This window comes from Crocodylus siamensis, chromosome 4, assembly GCF_052110815.1.
Source record: "Crocodylus siamensis isolate JL-2025a chromosome 4, ASM5211081v1, whole genome shotgun sequence".
In the NCBI taxonomy this organism is placed as follows: domain Eukaryota; kingdom Metazoa; phylum Chordata; order Crocodylia; family Crocodylidae; genus Crocodylus; species Crocodylus siamensis.
The window spans coordinates 213,590,441-213,610,958 of NC_143398.1; the positions used below are offsets into that span (position 1 = coordinate 213,590,441).

At 40.1% G+C, this 20,518-nt stretch overlaps 1 protein-coding gene across 1 annotated transcript in view; it reads left to right on the forward strand.

Moving 5' to 3' along the window:
- Positions 1 to 19,997, forward strand: part of PLA2R1 (phospholipase A2 receptor 1) — an 87,529-nt gene extending 67,532 nt beyond the window's left edge. Inside the window, exons 22-30 of the mRNA XM_090045631.1 lie at positions 275 to 405; positions 985 to 1,126; positions 6,210 to 6,448; positions 7,325 to 7,493; positions 9,166 to 9,306; positions 10,144 to 10,260; positions 11,352 to 11,528; positions 14,806 to 14,835; positions 14,959 to 19,997. Of these exons, the coding sequence (XP_089901757.1) occupies positions 275 to 405; positions 985 to 1,126; positions 6,210 to 6,448; positions 7,325 to 7,493; positions 9,166 to 9,306; positions 10,144 to 10,260; positions 11,352 to 11,528; positions 14,806 to 14,835; positions 14,959 to 15,167 (1,355 nt within the window). The 3' untranslated portion in view covers positions 15,168 to 19,997. The remainder of the gene's footprint in view (positions 1 to 274; positions 406 to 984; positions 1,127 to 6,209; positions 6,449 to 7,324; positions 7,494 to 9,165; positions 9,307 to 10,143; positions 10,261 to 11,351; positions 11,529 to 14,805; positions 14,836 to 14,958) is intronic.
- The last annotated feature ends 521 nt before the right edge of the window (positions 19,998 to 20,518 follow it).

Genomic DNA, 20,518 nt, shown 5'->3' on the forward strand with positions numbered 1-20,518 from the left:
ATCCTGTGATAATCTCTCCAAGACTTGCTAGACAATGGGCTTGAACATAACTCAGTGAAATCAGTCAATAACGTTGAAATTAAGTGTACATAGAAATGAAAAGCAATTAATGCCATTACTTTTAAATAGGAAAAATAATTATAAAATGGTACTGATTAGTAATCAAGATTTTCCTTTATTTTAATGAGAGAATTATGACCACAAAGAGATTTCATATTCATCCAAATGGTTTTCAGTAAATTGTTTAATATTTTATTCCTGTCTCCTTTTCCAGCTTTTATAACAATGAATCTATTTGGACATAAGACTAATGTTTGGATAGGTCTGCAGGGTGATGATTATACAAAAATGGTGACTCAAAAATCTGAAGCGTACTCCAATTGGTCTCCAGTTGAAGTAATACATGTAAGTCTCAATATGGGTTTTGTGGACATGAGTAGTTGTTTATCTGTAAATAGAAATCATAATTTCCAAAACAATAGGGTCTCAGCCTACTCTCATTTTGTTCTTGTTCTTGTTAACTGTAGGAATAGTTTCACCAACAAAAGTAAACATGGGTAAAATGCTGCTGTGTAACCACAGTTATGTGATTTATCACTGCTCATGTATTGCCACTTATGTTTACAAAATTTGGGGACAAAGCCAGTTTTTTAAAACTCATCTCAAAAAACACTGGGAAAACAAAATTATCAATACATTTATTGTAATGCATATTGCTTTATGCTTAGGGGAATACATATTTTGTTTAGGATTTTAGTTAATCCTGGTCTTACATTTTTTCACCTAAAGTAGCCAAATGTACTATATTATTTCAATTTTTAATTATTCTGGTATATATTGGAGTATTATTGCTCTGCCTAATGCATGTTCTTTTTCAACGAATGTCAACTAGTTAATATTCTGCATCCCTTCTCTAGTAAAGATTTTATTTTAATGTTGTTATAATTGAACAGTTTTTGTATAATTAAGTCATATCTTTTACAGGGCCATAATGTTAAGATATCTAATATCCAAGAAGATGAATTGTGTACTTTGGTATCAAATAACCCTAATTTTTATTTCACGGGAAAATGGTACTTAGACAGTTGTGAGAAAACTAATGGTTTTATCTGTCAGAAGACTCAAGGTAAGAATTTGTTCCTGTTTCATTCTCCTCTTGGCCTTTCCTTTTTAATTAGCAACCTCACGTTGTGCAATGTTGTATAGAGTTGTATAAATCACAGAATGTGAATTACCTCTTATATAGTTTTACTTCAGCAGTCTAAAATCTAAAAAATATTGGCACTGTATCAGGCAAATCGGCACAAGAACGATACCAAAAATACCTGCAGTTGTATAAATTAATTCTTCTTCCTTGTTTCTGGTCATACAGCCATTGAATCAGAGAGAGCAAAGTGTGGCTTATAACGTGGAGTAGCAGAATGAAATTAGAAATGACAGAATTTAGGCTAACCATGCCTAAGATCTTCTGAAAATGATATTGAGCATATGAGACTTTTAAACCTAGGTAAAATTTACACCAGGAAAAGTATTCTAGAGGTGAGAATCTAGACAGAGAGAGAGAGAGAGACTGGACAATCTAAATAATTCATTCGTCTTTCTCGCTTTTATGATTTTGTTACCATCATGCTTGATGGCCATAAAGCAGAAAGATATCATCATATTTACTTGCATACACATGTACCTTTACCCAAAAAAATTAGCCTTTCAAAATTGGCGTGTGGGTGTTAAAGCAGGGAAGCTGATTTTCTGTGAGCAACAGATGCATAAAGAGCTATAATTAATACTAGGTTGTCCTTCTCTCCCAGCCTAAGAGGGAGGGACAAAGTGCCTGTCACAGTTAATTTTAACCTGTTCATAGCTGCTACTAAATTAACAGTAGCCTTTGACCCCTACTGTCCCTGCCTTAGAACATGTACCAGTGAGCTCATCCTTGACTTGTGAGAGACAGTATAATTTCCTCCTCTTGAGAGGATAAGCCTCATGGTTTTATATGTATGTTACATTAATGCAAAATGTCCTTTTTACATGTGTGATGCAAAACCATATAGTAATTTTATGAACATAGTTATCAGATAATAAACTTTGGAATTTTAACCACTTCTGAGTCAAATAAGAGACCAGGAAGGACTCTTATACAAGGGGTGAGTAATGAGACCATCCCACTTTAAAGGGTGGTGAATGCTGTGAATGACATTAATAGTAGAATTGAAGGAGCCACTCTAGGTTGGGTCAGCATTATAAATCCAAATCTTACACTCAAGTCCAGATGGTTAGTGGCCAAAGATAAGATTGTGATACTTCATTTTACATCCTTTTAGGGACATGTAAAAATCACCATTGGGTTCCTGCAAAGACTGCTCAGGCCTCAATCTAAGCTCTGCACCTGTTGCACTTCTGGAGCAAGTGAAAAAGGCTGTACACATTACACAGACAGTGCAATTAAATCAGTACAAGTTTGTTGCTTTTACAGGCTAGCAGCAAATTACTAGTCCCAGATTAAGCAAAATACAGGAAATTGTGCTTCCATGTGATGTTTCTGAAGTGAAGTACTTAGTACCTACTCTGTGGCTCAGCTAACATACCCCTCTTGTTCAAGGCTATGTCTAAAGTTACCTCATTGTAAGCTAAATAAATGAATGAGTGTGAGCAGAGACATAAGTTCCAAATGAATTAATGATGGGTACTGCACACATTCAGGGACTCATGAGGCTTTTCTAGCACGGAACACTTCTAGCAGGTATTTTGTTATGAAGCAAAGCCATAGGCATTGCTTGTGGAACAGAAAACAAAAAAAAGCAATAGATTTGGTTTCCTACCAAATATTTATATTTTGATTCTTTGATTACAACACTGCCTTTTTAACTGGTTCACACAGGGTGCATCTTCATGTGCTATTAATATGAAGCAATAAATTCTGGCACATATTGTGCCAAAGTTTATTGCTCATGACTGCACTGTTTGAAGGTGTGCCCAGGATCACAGCACATTAAGCCAGGTTGGAGCAGTCCTGGTTACCAGGGGATCTTGGAAGTCAGTCTGCCAGCCCAGAGCTGCTCCCACCCAGGTCAACTTGCTACAGAGGGACTGGCTGGGGCATGAGGGTGCTCCAGTGCAGGGCTCCATTGCAAGGTACACAATGTAGCACCCTCATGCCCCAGCCAGCTGGGTCAGTGTCTACACATGTGGTGCATAAAAAACCCCACAGCAGGACAGTACTTATAGAGCGCGTGTACACAAGATGCATTAAAAGTCATTAGCCTAATTTAATGAGTAATATGGGCATGCATCTACATGTGTAGGTCAGTGTTATAAATTCTTAATGTGCATTAAAATAGCAACATTAGCTGCTAATCATGCCTAAATTTGATACCTGCAAATGCTAATGTGGAGCTAATTAGTTTACTGTGGAACTAATTAGTGTACTTTGCAGTAAATATCTCAGGAAGACATGCCCACAGGTTGCAAAGTCTTTGCCAAAAGCCCCACAAGTGAAAATAAGTTGCATTGCAGATGAGATGTCATATTAATGTGGACTACCTAGAGTTTCCCAGTGGTTGTTATCCAGGAGACTCATTGAAGGGTCCATTCCTTGTCTACTTCTCCCACTAACAAAAGTTTGTTCAGGTTTTCCTGGTCAGAAAAACAAGGATACCGCCTATTTTCCCTAGCCAAAATCTGAAACTGCAATCCCTTGGCACTGCTGCCTGAGGCCTGGATGCCTTCCATGTGCTTCAAACTTGTACATCTGTGCTTCTCGATACAGTGACACTGTCCATAACTTGCTGATAAATTTCATGTGAGAGGCTGAAATGAACATGTCAGCAGTGGGCCGTAGCCATGCTTTAAATGTCCCTGTTGGTGCTGCTGAAGCTAGGATTATGTCAGCATTTCAATATTAAGATCCATTGTCACTGTTTTCTTTGTTCTAAAGCGAGTGTGCATGGGTCTGCAAATTAATACATAAAAGCTCAAGTCAGCTGAGGGGTAAAGATATCTTTATCCAAATATTCAAGATATCTAGAAATGACTAAGTGGAAAATAAGCCATGAATTATAAAAAATGCATTATTATTTTAAAACCCGTTTTAGTCCTTGTACTCTGAGTCCATAAATGGCTTTGACTTAATACAGTAAATATGTTTTAGCAAAGCACTTGCTTCATTTTAGTGCTAGTGTCTACAGAGACAAATTAGTAACACAGACTGACAGGGGCTATTTTTGGATATACCATATCAAAATTCCATATACATTAGCGGAACTACCTAACTGCTGTCTCCTATGGATAAAGAATATAGCAACAGCATAGAAGGCATGTCTATACAATCTCCATAGAGAAAATGAGACTACTGCCAAGAAACAAGCCTCTAATTTGCTTCTGCTCCATCTGTGGCAGTTGCCAAAAAACATTATTTAGTCCCTTTTTGGTATTTACTTATGAATGCTCTTGGAATCTCAGTCTTAGGTACACATGAGAGAAGTGGTGGGCAGAGATCATTTTTGATTAAACTTAACAGCCATAGGCCCCTGGCACACATTCATTTAATGGTGTAATGATTCTCTTCCCCTATTCCAACAATCGCACCTCCTGCCATGCCACACTTGCATGGTCAGAATGCATGGGTTTAGGATCAGAAATTAGATCCCAGTTATGCCAGTTCTATGTGTCATCATGATCCTGGGCTTCCCCTGAACTGGCAGTTTGAAAGCCAGGTTCCTGGTGAACTGGTGTGGTCCTGTGGCTGGGACTGACAATCATCTGATGGTTGGTTCCAGCCCCAGGACCTCACTGAAGTCCCCAGATGGTTCCAGTGTAGTCCCGTCTCTGGGATGCACAAGCAGCTTATTGTCAGTCTCAGCCCTGGGGCTGCACTGGAGCCAATTCAGGACTCCTTTGGGGTCCCACGGCCAGAACAGGCAACCAGCTGATTGTTGGTCTCAACCTTAGGACCACACCAGAGCCATCTGGAGACTATGCTGCAGTTCCAGGGCTGAGGAAGCTGTCAACCAAGCCCTCTATGCAACAGCATCAGGGGGACCCTTCTACATGTTCACTTTAAAATGCAATGGAAGACAGCCATAGTATTTTTACATGTGTCGAACAATTTTGTGGCTGGTTTCACATTTTGTGGCACCATTAGTTGCCTGAACTTGTGACAAGGTTATTATTTAAGATGTGACTAAACTGTTAATCACATCTTAAGTGTGACAGCTGCTAGGGGCCATAGAGACTTAAGTCTTCACCCACAGAAGAATTTCAGTATTAGGAGTGCCATGTAAGCTTCCCTGCTACACTGCCTGTCAATGTCAAGTCCCTACAGTTAAAACATGACACTCGGAACATAAAATTTACATAACATCACTAAGCTCATGGCACTATATATAGAACTGTATATACAGCACATTACAGCTACCTACAGAAGGATTGAGGTTCACTGGTTGAGAAGTTTGGAACATGCTGAGGTCCTGTTTCAATTCTTGCCAACCTCTATAGATTGAGTCAGTGGAAAATCTTCAGTTCAGTATTGTCCTCTCTGTAGAGCAGCAGTGCTCAACCATTTTGGCCAGTGGGCCAGATTGGTTTGTGGACCATATCTGGCTGGTGGTCCCGATCCAGTGCCCAGGACAGGTTGTAGCAGGGCCCCATCCAGCCATGAGGGACCCAGCCTTGATCCAGTTGCAAGGGGTAGGGAGCATGGCCCAGCTGTGGAGTGAAGGAGGTGTAGTCAAGCCCCAATCCAGCTGTGGTGGGGGAGAGGGTGTAACCTGACTCCAACCCACCACATGTGACTTGGGGTTTGAGAATTTGGCAGTGAGGCAAGGTAGCAGTGCCACTGCTCCCCTGCAGCCAAATTTCCCAACCTGTGAGGAGCCTCACAGGCCAGACACCATGATCCTGCAGGCTGCATTTGACTTGTAGGCCACAATTTGAGCATCCCTGCTGTAAAGTAATAAATCCATTTATTCTGTATATCTTTTCAGCCCCTAACCTTATCAGAATTTCAAACTGAGTACCTCTTGCTGTAGTGTTTCTTTTTTTTAAATGTTTGTTACAATGGTGTGATAACCTCTAGACACCATGATAGCAGCAGGCTTTGAATGTCTATATTGTTTTCACAGGAAACTTCTCAGCTTTGAGAACTGGTAAGTTATTTAACTGTTGTCTGCTAAAGGAAAACATCTGATGGTGTTTTGTGCTACCTAACACAGATAAATCCAGACGTTCTATAAATGGATCTGAGATGTATCCAGTACCTGGCACTTTAGAATATGGAAACAAAACATACATACTAATATATGAGAATTTGACTTGGTATGATGCTTTAAAATCTTGCACGGCAAAAGGAGCTGATTTGGTCAGCATTACAGATCATTATCACCAAGCCTTCCTCAGTGTCGTTGTAAACCGACTAGGTTATCCCCACTGGATTGGACTATTTACCTCAGATGTAAGTATGAATTCTATGCATATGGATATGAGACTGTGCATGAGTTTTTGACATTTACTAGTAAAACTTATTAAACTGTGACAAAAAAAATGCTTCGCGTTTGTTTGACATGATTGAGTTTGTAAACAAAGATGAGCTTATATGAACAATCCAATCTAAATATCCCTACACTTTGGGAAAGTTGGGATCTAAAATGGAATTCCACTATTCAGCTTAGGCTCATCTCTTTGCAACACAGCATACAAGCTTCACTGAAGTCAGTTGCTGGGAGTCTGGTATCAGCACTGCCTGATGGGATGCTGCAATCATACTGCAGGTCAAACACTGACAGGACTGAAAAGAGAGCTAAAAAATGCTCAGAGAAAAAAACTTTTTAGTGGCGAGTGGCTTCAGCTTCGTTCTGTAATACAGGGGTACCCTCCCCCCCCCCCACCTGCAGGCCAAATCCAGCCCTCAGTGCCACATCGTTCAGCCCATGGGGCTCCCCATGAGTCTAAAAATTTGGCAGATGGCACAGGGGAGCATCACAGGGCCCTATCTGGCATGTGGTGCTGGGTAGAGGCAGCTAGGCGCCTGATCTTGGTGCACAGAACCTGATCTGGCTCATGGACCAGTCCCACGCCGCTCATCTGGCCAACAAAGCCAGAAGATGGAGTACCCCTGCTTTAGCACTTTTATGTGGTGAATAATTTTATTTGGAGTAACGGCTCAATTGATAAGTTAGGATTTCTGCTGAGTACATAGCAGGGAACTTTTGGTAACTTTGGCTAGGACCCTGGCTTGGAGGAGGAAAATCAGAGGTAGCAAACCTTGGGAAATAAAGATCTCTTATGTAACAGGACCACACAGAGAAATAATCCTATTTTTTTTCTGCAGAGTGGACTTAACTTTAAATGGTCAGATGGTACTAAGTCTTTGTTTTCCTTCTGGAGGGAGGAGGAGTCCCAGTCTTTTGGCAGCTGTGTTTTTGTTGATATTAATGGGCACTGGGAAAGTGCTAACTGTGAAAGACGTCTACAAGGAGCCATTTGTCATGTGCCAAATAGTAAGTCAATATTATGTTTTATATCAAATTGTTGCAGCTACAAATTTACATTTACACATTGGAGGTATTTGAAATGAAGTTGTCTGGCCTAGATTTGACTGGTAATTATATAATAAATTAATATACACCTAGAGATATCTATTAAACTTTTCCTTTATTGCATCACCCCTATCTGAAATATTTTAAAATAATAAAATACTGGCTCTTTGGATTCAGGGGAGAGTGGAAAGAGCACATCTCTGCCAGGAATTAAAGAGGCTTGCTTGTTAGATTTTTTGGATTGAGCATGAAGTATAATATATTTTACAAAGACTCTAGAGAGGATGACTTAACAACTTTAGTCATCCATTTGAAATGACTATACCCCTGCCTAGATTTCTGGGAAGCAAACCACAGGTTCAAATTTGCATATGGATAACCTACATCTGAAGTAAATACACTGAGTTCTCTGTAGTTTGCTGTGTGCTTTTGAGCAAAAATGAAAAGTTAAAGTCCCCAAATTGTTTGGTCAGAAAAAGATCACAGCTTTTTTTTAATAAGAAAGAAAGTATTTGCTTCTCTTCCCCCAAAATTATGTGTTGTCCCTAAAGGTGGTATGATGCACCTAAACCTCACATAAATCCAGAATGTAGGATTTAAATGGTATACAGGGCCTTCTCCAATCACTCTGAACTGAGGTAAACTTTAGTCCTGCAAATAGTTACTGCTAGATTTAATTCTGATTTATGAGCAGGGGTCTCATTTCTTCAGTGAAACTATTTGATACTTTTTCTGCAGTATGAGGCCTGGAAATCATAAATGTATCTAGATTTGGGGAAAACTGCTTTGGAATCCTTCAACACAAAAAGTATTTATTAAAGGGATTTTTTGTAATAGACGTTGTTCCAGTTTTCTAACTGTTTATTCAGTTATAAAAATATATCTGGTATGTGGCTGGGAGCCCAGATCAGCTGACAGCGCTCCCAGCCATGAGAGCTTGCTACTTGCCAGTACAGGGGGAGCCCAGGATCATGATCCTGAGCTCTCCCTGCACTGGCAATAAGTAGCAATGGGATTTGGTGTTTGTTCCCACAGTCATGCCTCCTACTGTGCATGTGTGGCATGGCAGGAAGCATGACTGTGGGGATAGTACATCAGATCCTATCATGCCTTTACTTACATTTCTGCCAGGGGCCTATGTTGAGATCAATGGTCCATTTAAAAAAATAAATACTGATCCCTTTGCTCACTTTTGAACAAGACAGGCCTGCTCAAGTTTAAAATAAAGGGCAATTGGATCAGTGTCCTAAGCACTGTGTCCCTTGTGGATAGGGTTCTAAGGCTTTTTCCCCTTCTGAGTCCTTCTTCACAAAGTTAACACAATACTAACCAAGTTAAATTGGCTTGTGTGTCCACACTTCCTTGCATGGCTTAGTTCAATTTAGCTTACTCCCAGAAAATAAATAAATAGTTAAATAATAGTTGTAAACTGAGGATTTATACAATTCTTTTAGAATTCTATTTAGTGAATCAAGGGTTTGGATTATACAGTATATAACAGTGAAATATTTACTTGCTTACATGCATGTCAATGTTATGAAATTATTAGTAGTGTTATTCAGAAATGATTTGGCGGATATTTAACAATAGAATTAATAAACACTATTTAATCTACACTATTTTTGTTTTATAGAAAAGAAAATAATTGAACACAAAGGCCTTTGTTCAGAAAAAACTGTCCCCTGGTTAAAATTTAAAAACAATTGCTACAGCTTTTCCACGGTTTTCAAGAGTACAAGTTTTGATACAGCATATGAATCCTGTAAAAAGCAAGGTAATTTGCAATTAGTTTTTCTCTAACTATACAATTTAACATAATCTTCTTCCTAAATGGCAAGAGTGGATTATCTGAGATGAAGTAATAAGAGATGCCCTTTCCATGTTAGTTTTAAAAATATTGTCATATTCCATTGTGTTTTCTTCAAATTGTATTAAAAATCATGTGATTTCAGGTGTAAAGCAGAAAAAGGATTTCAGATTTACATGTTATTGTGAATTTAAAAGTCATTTACTATAACTATACTTACAAATCGTTGGCAGTCCCTCACAGTCGAGAATGATTGTCTTGCATCATTGTCTTATCTGGGCATCCAATGATGGCTGCTAGGCATATCTGGAATCTACAGACTCTACTGTAGCTCAGACATGTGTTTCCATATGGGGTGGGTGGCACTGGATTCTTGATTTGGTCTGCAACACACTGTTTCTGCCACTCCTGCATCTCAGACGTAAACTGATAATATTAAAGTTTTGTAGTTCAGTATGAAATATATGCAGTATTTCTTATCTTTTGCAGTAAAACTGCAAAAAGGAAAAATGTTACTTCCATATAGTGTGCAAAAAAAAGCAAAACAAATATCTCGTATAAAAATATGGGCTGGCATTCTGAGAGGGCTTTAAAGAAGTTAGCTGTTCCTCTTCTCCCAAATTGCAAGACATGTTAAGCAACCAATTCCCTAAGGCTCATTTGAGATAGTTTACTTGTAGGATTATGGATGCAGGAGGAGGAGGTTATTTCCCAGTCTGGCTAGGAGATTAGCATTCAAAAAATGTGCCTTGTGTTCTGAAAATGGTCACGAGTGAAGGAACTTGATGTGTGTTTCATTTACAGGATCAAACCTTTTAACTATTAAAGATGAAGAAGAAAATGCCTTTCTTCTAGAGGAACTGCACGCTTACGGTTCTTCTGTCCAAATGATTTGGTTGAACATTCTCTTTGTAAAAGACAGTAAGTGACTGGGAAAGAAAATGGCATATATTAATATAAAAATGTAATTATGTTTCTTAGTTTAGTGCTGATAACTGCTGAGCAGAGCATTCTTAGTATTGTAAACAATGTCAATTTAAGATGAGGCATATATAACTACATTGCTTTATAGCTGTAACTTTTAAATATACAATGATTATGCATGCATATACATACATATTTTTTAATTTTTTTTCTTAAGAAGCAATAAAAGTATCCAGTGTAAGGGAAAATCCAATATATGCTTTTAAATATCCTTTCTGTAGTGTTGGAGTGATGTTGTAGCTGTGATGGTCCAAGAAATATGCGAGAGGCAAGAATTTCTGTGGGTGATATCTTTTATTAGACCAACTACATAATTTGGATAGGCAATACCAATCTCGTAAGGCACTCTGGATGCTAGGTTTGAATACTAAGTGACAATTAGTTGTAAGAGAGCTTTATCTGTGGATGTTATTGCCATAATCTTAATCTGTTTATGGAGTCAAAAGCTCCCTTGAGATCTACAAAGGCCACATGCAAATAATTTTGTCTTTTTAACATATTTAGATTAATAAAATTAAATAGTACAACAACACCATGCAGTTCTCCATGCGGAGATAACCTGCTCTAAAACCCGTCTGCTCTTCTCCCCATTTATTTTTAGAGATCCATGTCTGAAGATGAAAAAGTAAATCTCTCTCAAGTTTTTTGGCAGGAATATACATAAGACTAATGGAGCGAAAAGAAGTAGGGCCTGAAGGTACCTCCAGGGGTCATCTAGTTCAACTCCTTGCCTTAGGCAGGATCATCCCTATCCAAACCAAAATCAAAAGCTTGTCAAAATCTATCTAGATCAAAATTCTACTCCAGCCATGCAGTTGGTCCAGTAAAAGATATCAATCACAAAAATCCTGGCCTTCCTGTTTGAGTTAGAATGTAAACTCTTGATCTAATAGACACAACTGTTGAAGTTCCTTAAGTAAAAATATATTTTACAGGCATGAGTCTTACTGGACTTAAATTCTTGTTTCAAAATCGGTGCATTTTTAGATTACATAGAGCTAACACTGATCGATTATTTTTGCCCTTAGATGACACGGTTGCATGGTTTGATGGTTCTCCCCTAAATTATTCAAACTGGGGCATCAGGGAGCCTGAACTGAGTCATCTCAAAGGGAATTTTTGCATTGCTTTGAGGACCAGAGATGGAGTATGGCAGTTATCTTCCTGCAAAGAGAATAAGGGATTTGTATGTAAAATGGATACAGGTATGTGTTTATTTAGAAGAAATCCTTATACCATTTTAATATGTACCTTCTTTACTCTTTACTTCACTTAGCCTTCATTTCAACAGTGTTCAGTTAAAGGCCTTGAATGGCATTGCACCCTCAGTGCCATTGTAAGTTTCCTCATATTTTTCCAGTCCTGTTCAGAAACAGGCTCAGCACCATGATGCCTATAGTCAGAAGCCTCCTTGATTCTTGGCAACTATAAATAAAAAGGGTATTTATTTATTTCTAAGCTGATTTTCTGTTCCCTTTCATTAGTCAAGAGAACTTCAAAAAAATAAAGAAATGAAGCAGCCCACAATAGAAGTTTCAGTTATATTACTCTATTTTTTCCTAAAGATTTTGGATTACTTTGCAGAAGACCAAATGCTAATCAAGATTTGCCTATCAGAATCCACAAAATCTTTAATCCTGGTCATGTTATTTTGAGCAGCCTATCTGGTCCCTTACTCCAAGGATATCTGACTCAATAGCATGAGAGAGGACTTGGTATGATGGCCTAAGCAGAACATGTTCTGAGTTTATCCCTGAATCTCATCCTGATGATAGTCAAATCACGTAACCTTTTTGGCTTCATCTTCCCATTAGAAAATATGCATATATAATAATTTCCAGAGATGCACTGCCATTTAGCTTGTAAAATGCTACAATGTAAGTATTAAAATTCACCAGAGCTTGCACACAACCTTCCAACAGCTTGCTTGAAGAATTATGCTTTGAAACACTTTATAATGTTTAACACTTTGCATAGATTCTGCTTTTCACTTTTACAGTAAGAGACTTCCTTTCCCCTTTTTAAATTGAATGAATAGATGCAACCTAAGTGATTTCTCAGTGAATCTTTCCCCGTATCACTTTAGATGTCATGCATAACATTACTATATGATCATGAGGAGCTGCAGTTTGTACTGAAAATACTGGAGAACTGAAAAAAATATTTTATAGACCTTCCAAAATGCTAACATTAGGGCCAGATACAGACATTGCACATAAACTAGTGTAGGTGCCTGAAAACTGGTCTAAACCCATAACAGTACAGAAGTTCAGTACACAAAGAACAGGTTAAAAATGGCGGAACTACATCTAAGATAGACCTGGATGGACATAGTATCAGTCTTTTAAGTAATGTAGCTTAGACAGGTCTATTGAACTCATGTATCAGATCCCCTCCTAACTCAAGTTAGGTTGTAGTCCACTAACATCGCAGGCACCATTGCAGTCCCCGTCTTCCTCCCCCCCACTGGAACTCGGCTGCACTTGGCTGCTCCTAGCTGTCAGCCACAGGTGGGGAAGGGGGCAAGGGGAAGGAGCACCTGTAGCTCAGGAGGTTTCTATCTTTATGCAACATCCCTACTTGAGGAGGTTTGCAGAAAGAAGAATTGGGCCCATCAGAGCCTGGCAAACTGCAAGTGGTGCCAGCAGTCACCCGGTGTAATTGCAGAAATCAGTGGAGGGTGGGAGAAGGGCTCCTGTACTGCTCCTTGGGGCTGTGTCAGCTCATGCAGGACTGGAGCCAGGCACAGGCAGGAGGTGTGGTGCTGTCTGTTGGCAAGAGGGGGCCCAGGCTTGGCCTGAGCCAGGACAGCTGGAGGGGAGGGGTATGGGGGGGCTTCCCCCACCCTGCTAGTCGGCCCACTTCCACTTCAGGCTTTTTGAATGTCTGTACTTAGCCTTAAAGTGGCCCAAATCAGGCCTACTCACTTCTTTTTATGCAGTTGCTTTGAGTGAACATTTCTTTTTTAAATGTGAGTAAATGGTACCTTTTTTGGCATCTCCAAGAATTAATGAGAAGATTTTTGTGGGAGAAAGGTATATTTTATGATAATTTTTAAAGAATTTCACCCCCCTGCCAAAAAGAAAGGAAGAGAAAATGTGTCTCAACTTTAATTTCATAAAATATATTTCAAGAAAAGCTGTAAGCTCCTCTGCTAAGAGTTTTACAAAGGAAATAACTTGCCTAAAGACAAATATATATATTAGAAATACAAAATCTATGTACAGCTATACTTTTTGTATTGATCCATGGCAGGAGGTTTTTCCCTAGTGTTTATGCATAGACTTTTTTGGCATTCCACACTGTAGTATGTCTCACAAAAATTAAGATTTACCCACACAAATCCTCTAAGGCAGGGGTTGGCAACCTTTTGCTTCTGTAAGCCACAAATCTCCACCCCTTGGAGAGCTCAGGCTACCTGACCCCTCTGCAGTTAGGTTAACTTCCAGCATGAGAAAGCAACAGGGAGGGCTATGGAGAAAGGCACAGCTGTATGCTGCCCGATGTCACATACTCAGTTAGATCTTCCAGCCTAGATCTGGCCTGTGGGCTATGGTTGCCTAAGATTTGGAAATGTTCTGTTTCCCATTTCATAGAGAGGGGAGGGGCCCTTCCCTGCCCCTGCAGCTGTTTTCAAGTCCCCTGCCCCCATTTGGGGAGCCAGGGCCAGGAGCTCCCTGCTGCCAGGGCAGGAGGACATTGTCCTCGCCTGGGCTTTGGTGGCAGAGCCCAGCCCAGCAGCAGGCAGCCCTGCAGGGGTAGGGTGCAGTGTCCCAGCCCCCACCAGAAGACGGTTGTCTCCTGGCCGCATGCTCCCTGCCAGCCCCTAGCCTATCACCTAGGGGAGTCTAGAGCTCCATCTGGCTGCTACAGGGGACCAGTGTGAGGCTGGCAGGGGCAGGAGCAGATTGCTGCCATGAGCAGCAAATCTGCTCTGGAGTCCCTGCATGTGTAGATGCCTTCCCAGGCATGTTTACTCGCAAGTAAACTGCTCCCAGATCAAATACATGTGTAGACATACCCTGAGATATTAAGTAACTTGTGCAAAATCACCCGGGAATAGGATCCTGGCCCTTTAACCCTCTTCCTACTATTTGAATAGAACAGGCAAAAATTGCAAGAGATGGTCAGCCTTACCCAGTAAATTACCAGTGCCACTTCCATTGAAACCCATGGCAAAGTACCAGTTATCGTAGTAAAAGCAGATCACACCCCACGTAAACATTTCTGAATTTGAACTTTTCACAATGTTTACCCCACGTACAGTTCAATAAATTCAGGAGTTTAAAATGAGATAATCATCCACATTCAGCTGTAATTGGTGTAAACTTGCTGATATCAATAAAGTTTAAACAAGGGATGGCCATTTTTGTTAGCAACAAGTACGTACTTCCCTGAGAAACAATTTTACAATGAAGTATATACATTAGCTTTTATTAATTCTCTGAATAATATTCATACTAACTCTGGATTCTGTTTCAGATGTTGATGAAACAGAGCAAACTGTGAAACGTAAGTTGCACCACGTGATACTTTATTGTATTTAAACATGTTCTGGGTTTTGTGGTTTGTCTGTTTGTTTGGTTTTGTTTTGTTTCATTGTTGTAGAAATTTCCTTTTTTTTGTTCCTTTCAGCATCATACCGTGGAACTGTAGCTCTCGTCGTAATAATGATACTGGTGATGGTGGCCGCTGTTCTATTTGTATTGTACAAAAAGAAAAATAGTCTCTTCAGTAGAATATTGTGGGCCAGAAATGCCTATTATTTCCAAAATATATCGGAAGGTCCTACTTTGGAAGAAAGCATCCTCATTTCTGATCTTGAGAAAAATAATGATTATTAATTGATATGTGAAGGAACATATCAATTGAACTGAATGCTGATGATACAAAGGAGCTCTACAGTTTAGTTCATTTTATGAACTGGTTGCCACTGAGGACCAGATCACCCTCTCCATCTTTTTTGCAAGGGACAAGCTAAAGAGTGGAAAATTTCCACTTAAATTGCCAACAGCAATCAAAAGGAGGGGAGCCGAAGCCAAAACAGCAACGTGTTATCCTTTTTCTGCCCCCATGGAAGCTTCTTGTTGTGAATTCTGTGCAGAAGAACTTCTGCAAATGGGACAGGAATGGGAGAGAGGCTGTGAAACCTCAGAACATCCACTCTATGCAAATTCATCCCATCAGCATTGACTCTGGTGGGAGGGTTGTGCCTGACTGCTGGAAACCCGCTTGGATGGTGGATTTGTCTAGTCAAAATGGGCTTTTTTAAAAGGTAGACTACCCTAGTTCGTAGCTCAGAAGTCATCATTCTCTGCGATGCTGCAAAAAATAAAATGTTTGCTGCCACATCTTTTTACAGATTTCAAGTATAAAGGGTTCAATACTGTCCTGATTAAAGTCAGTAGTGAATTTGCCATTAGTATCAGTGGCACAGGACCAGGCCTGGCCTGGCCTGTTCTAATTTGATTTTGACTCAATACAGCGGTGTTAAGTAAATAGTTCTAAGAATATCAGGGAGTGCAGCCCCTATGGGGAAAAAAGTCTAAAAAATCATAACAACACCACAGATTAAAGGACATCAGAAACTGCTGCAGGAGTCAATGCTGCATAAACCCTCTGGCTCAAAGGCAGCAAAGGTTTTTATTTCCCTGAACTTTATGTTTTCAATAGGTTTTTTTTTTATTTCCATTTACACAAGAAGTAGACTTTGTCCATAGTTTATATTAAATTCTTGCCCTGAATTCAGGAACCCTAAAACATTCTGATATTATAAAAGCCTAAGTCTGTCTGTCTGTCTGTCTGTCCATAATGCTTTATTCGCACTCTGATTGGCTGTCTCAGAGTGCCCTACACAGACAGAGACAGACAATGGAGTGCTGCCATGACAGTGGGGACTGAGGAACCAAAGGGGAGGAGGGCGAGGCCAGCAGAGCTCTTGGCCTTGCCCCCTTCCCCTGCTCCTTGGAGGCATAGAAGGACAATGGGGACTGCAGTACCACCATGATGGAGCAGGGGGCAAGGTCAGCTTCGCCCCTCCAGGTCTTCTCCGTGGAGCCAAAGGCTGGCACCCCCCCCCAACAACAACCAGCAGGTAGGGGAGGGGAGGTGGCGGGGAACAGGGGAGGGAGTAGAGCAGGAAGGAGTGGGGCTTACTGGTGGCTGTGCCCCACTGCCACCATGAACACCACTGTGGTCATGGGCCCTGGCCCCAGCCCAAAGCAGTGGGGGGAGGCAAGGAGAGGCCCTGGCCCCAGCCTGAAGTGACAGGGGGAGGCGGGGAATGGACCAGGTCCCAGCCCTGGCCCAAAGCAGTGGGGGGAGAGGGGAATGTCCCTGGCCCGAGGTGGGGTGGGGGTAAGGGATGCAGGCCTCTGTCCCAACCCCCCCCCATCATTCTTGACGGGCAATTGGCTAGTAATCACATAATTTCCAGAATAGCTAAATCATTGCTAACACCGGTGTCCCCTGTATGGATTTCATACATGTGGAGAAAGGTAGCCATTCTAGATGTGCTTTGTTGTCTGGTTTGTGTAAGTATCTTTGCCAGATTCCAACCAAATCAGAAAGTACTTTGTAGTTTCAAAAATAAATTTAAAGGGAAAAAGTAGAGATGTCAGAATTGACCAATTTAGTTTATTTTTCCTACCTCATTGCAATAAAATTAAAAGTTAAGATTTATAATTGTTACTTTGACATTTTAAAAATGACAGAATAACTGGAGTTGCTTGCAGTGTCCTGTTAAGGACAAAACTGCGAGGTGGCATACCATCAAAAATGGCTTCTTTCTTTGATTGCATATTTAATCAATATCTATATTAAGAAAACTATTATAATCAGTGTTGCTAAAGCTCTAATAACAAGTTGCTTTGCTTCTCTTTTACATAAGGATTTACTTTTACACTCTTGAGACCATGTCCTCAAAAGTTAAGGAAGATATGTAGCAAATATATATTTGTGTCTCAAAGGTAATTGTTGTCTCTACCCAAATGGTAAATTAACAATTTAATAGACTGTCACGTGGAACTAAAGTTCTTCACTTCCCTTGTTCATGGTAAAGTACTAACAAAGTGGTCTTCCAATCAGAAAAAATGTATTAAAAAATGACTTGAGACTACATGTTTTCTCACAAAATTTCATTGGGAAGATGTGCTGTAGCCTGGTAGTGCATCTCTGGTTTGGGATGCAGAATACCTGAGGTCAAGTTCCTGTTTTTCCTCAGTGAGAGTGATTTGGAATGAAAATCTGCTCTGCTTCACATAGAGCATGGCGTGAACCTAGATCTTTACATCCCAAACCAAGACCTTACCTACCAGGAACTAGATGGAACAAAACTAAATTTTCAAACCTCGTTGATTGCCACAAAATGAAATGGTTGTCTTTTGGTCAGCTCTAGTTATTTTAGTATGTGTGACTGCACCAAATGAGATGTCAAAGAGGGTGTCCAGACATGCGTGGACATTTGGTTCCCTGGGGACAACTAGCAGTGACGCACCACCTTGCACTGCAGCAACTTGTCCCCCAGGGAAGGCCTGTGCCACACGTGCTTTGGCATGCAGCAGATTGCCCTGGGTTGGGTAGAGGAGGCTGCAGCCAGCACTGGACTGGCCCCATGAGCCTTACCTGTGGTCCTGGGGACCTCCCAAGGTTGCAGCCTTAGAAATTCTGCCTCACAGAGCCTGGCTGGCAGCACAGCGTGGCTCCAGGTGGCCTGGCTCCGCTTTTCAGCAGCACGCCCTGCCCAGCGCAGCACACATTTGGGTAGCACGTCCTTGCAGTGCAGAGAACACTGGACTGTGTGGTATGTGGTGCTGCAAACATGTCTGCAGTGCCACATACCACACAATTGCGCTCGTCTGGACATGCCCAAAGTACGTCAAATACCTACCTCCACCTTTGTAAATAGCTCTTCATTTTTGAAAAATGTGAAAATCAATAAAAATGCTCATATCAGCCCTTCTGCAAGTGCCAAAACATGAAGATGCGTGTGTGACAATCAAGCTGACAGACAAGCTCAGCTGGAACTTGCTTTATAGTATATATATATATATATATATATATATATATATATATATACAGAAAAGGATTACTTTGTTTTGAAATCATACTTCAATGTATCCGCACAACCCAAATTTTTTAGCAGTTGTATTTAAAAATCATTAGAAATTGAGCACAGTTAGGCTTTGGCACTCTTACCATATACTATTTGTGCCTGTTTACAGTTTATAGCATTTACAGAGATAAAAGGATTAGTCAAAGTGGTTACGGAGAACACTGGCCCTAATTTCATTTAACCGTCACTTTCATTAGTTTCTGTGGACGTAACTATTCCAGATACTTACCTAGATGAAATGTTAATTAAATATTTGCATATTTTATTAATGGTTTTTGATTCTCTTCATTAGTCCTCAGCAGTGTTTACAAAGTTGGACCTTAGTCCAAAAAGATTTGAGTGATTAATGCTATGCTTGCGTGTAGTCCCGTGTGTTGGCAGATTGGGAATTCAGAATACAGCAGTCACATCTTTACCTGGTATAAATTGCTATGGCTCCACTGAGGACAGTTTTCCAATCTGAACTGACCTTTAAAGCCTAACTCATGTAAGTAATCCTGCTGTAACCTTGTTGAAGTTTGTGGGACTAAATGCACAAGTAAATATTAGCAGATATGAAGCTAGAATTTCAGCTGACATAACTTCTCAGTGAAGCTACAGTAAGTTACAGGATGTGTTGTAAATTTTATTTGAGATCCCCTAAAATCCTTCCTATTCAGATATCCATTGGAGGAATCTGAACCCAGCCATCTAACTCAAGCAACACTTCCAAGACACAGTAATTGTCCTTGGGTTAAAAAAGCTCTGAAGAAACGGCATTTACTAGTCTGGAGAGCTGATGTCAAGTAACAGGATATACCTCAAAATTGCATATTACTCTTAGAGGTGTTTTTTGCCAAACTTGCCTAAGTATTTGTAACTTTCTTTCAAACAGTTTGCACATGTTTTTATAATATTTCTTTGAAATGGACATTTTCATATAAACATGCTACATTCAAAATTGCACATGTTGACTGCATATTGACTTTAATGTGAATAACCTCAAAATAAGAGGGAAATTCAGAGAGTGTTCTCTTCATTCTTTCTTTAGAGGTGTGAAGGGTAAGGCTCTTAAACCATCCTTTAAAGCAGGTGTCAGTAGCCTTTCCAAGAGGCCTGGAAGCCTCTGCCCCTTCCCTGCTTCAAATGGCTGGCTCCCAGATTCCTCACCAGCAGGCTCCTCGGCGTATGGGAGCACTGTGGAGTGAAGGGGCTGTGCAGTGCAGCTTTGTGAAATCAGTCCCGCATCTTGTATATTGGATCTGTACAGGCCGGATCTGATTTCTTTGGCAGCCAGGTCCAGCTCACAGGACCCAAGTTGCTGACCTCTGCTTTAGTCTTTCACTACTTAACCCTCAAGATCGTAACTAGCATTCACTCAAAACAGTAATTATTGAGTGTGTTTTCTGATCTACTTTGTACTGATCTTCTGTTTTGCCTTTCCAGATTACAATGTGTTATTTCTAATCTGAATTTTTAATGAATTTATTTTTATTATGATTCTTACAAGTAGTATTGATGATCTTGGCCATTTGTTTTACTTTGTTATTTCAATTTGAAGATTAAAGAATAAATAATGTTATGTGTTGTGTTTTGCTTTTTAAATCTTTCACTTAACCCATTTATTAAACCTTGTTTTTAAATTAATATTTTGTATTACTTGTTTAACAAATTTGCCACAGTACAAACAGTGAAAAACATTACCTGTGATGGAATTGCATCATTTATACAAGTAATGAAATGTTTTTTTGTGGTTAAGGACTGGATTCATTAGAGAAGAAGGAAAATAGATACTGCACTTTTTCTCTTCCAGTCCAGCCTCTGGCAAACTGACCCCAAAGAAGAAAGGGAGCAAGGGCAAGTGATTATGTGCCCCCACCCATTTTGGGGATTTGAAGGTTGAATTGCTTGCTGCTTTGTGCTCCTGGATTCCATGCACCTTTTGCTCAGTGTCACTGCTGGGGCTACATCCTCGTTTTAGGATGTACAGTTCCTTAGTTGGCCTCCAGTCAGAGGAACAGCCGTGTTTAATTATCACTTGCATTTCACTTCCTTCCCATGGATTTTCACCTCTAAAGCAATAGCAGTGCAAATCTTAGCTGA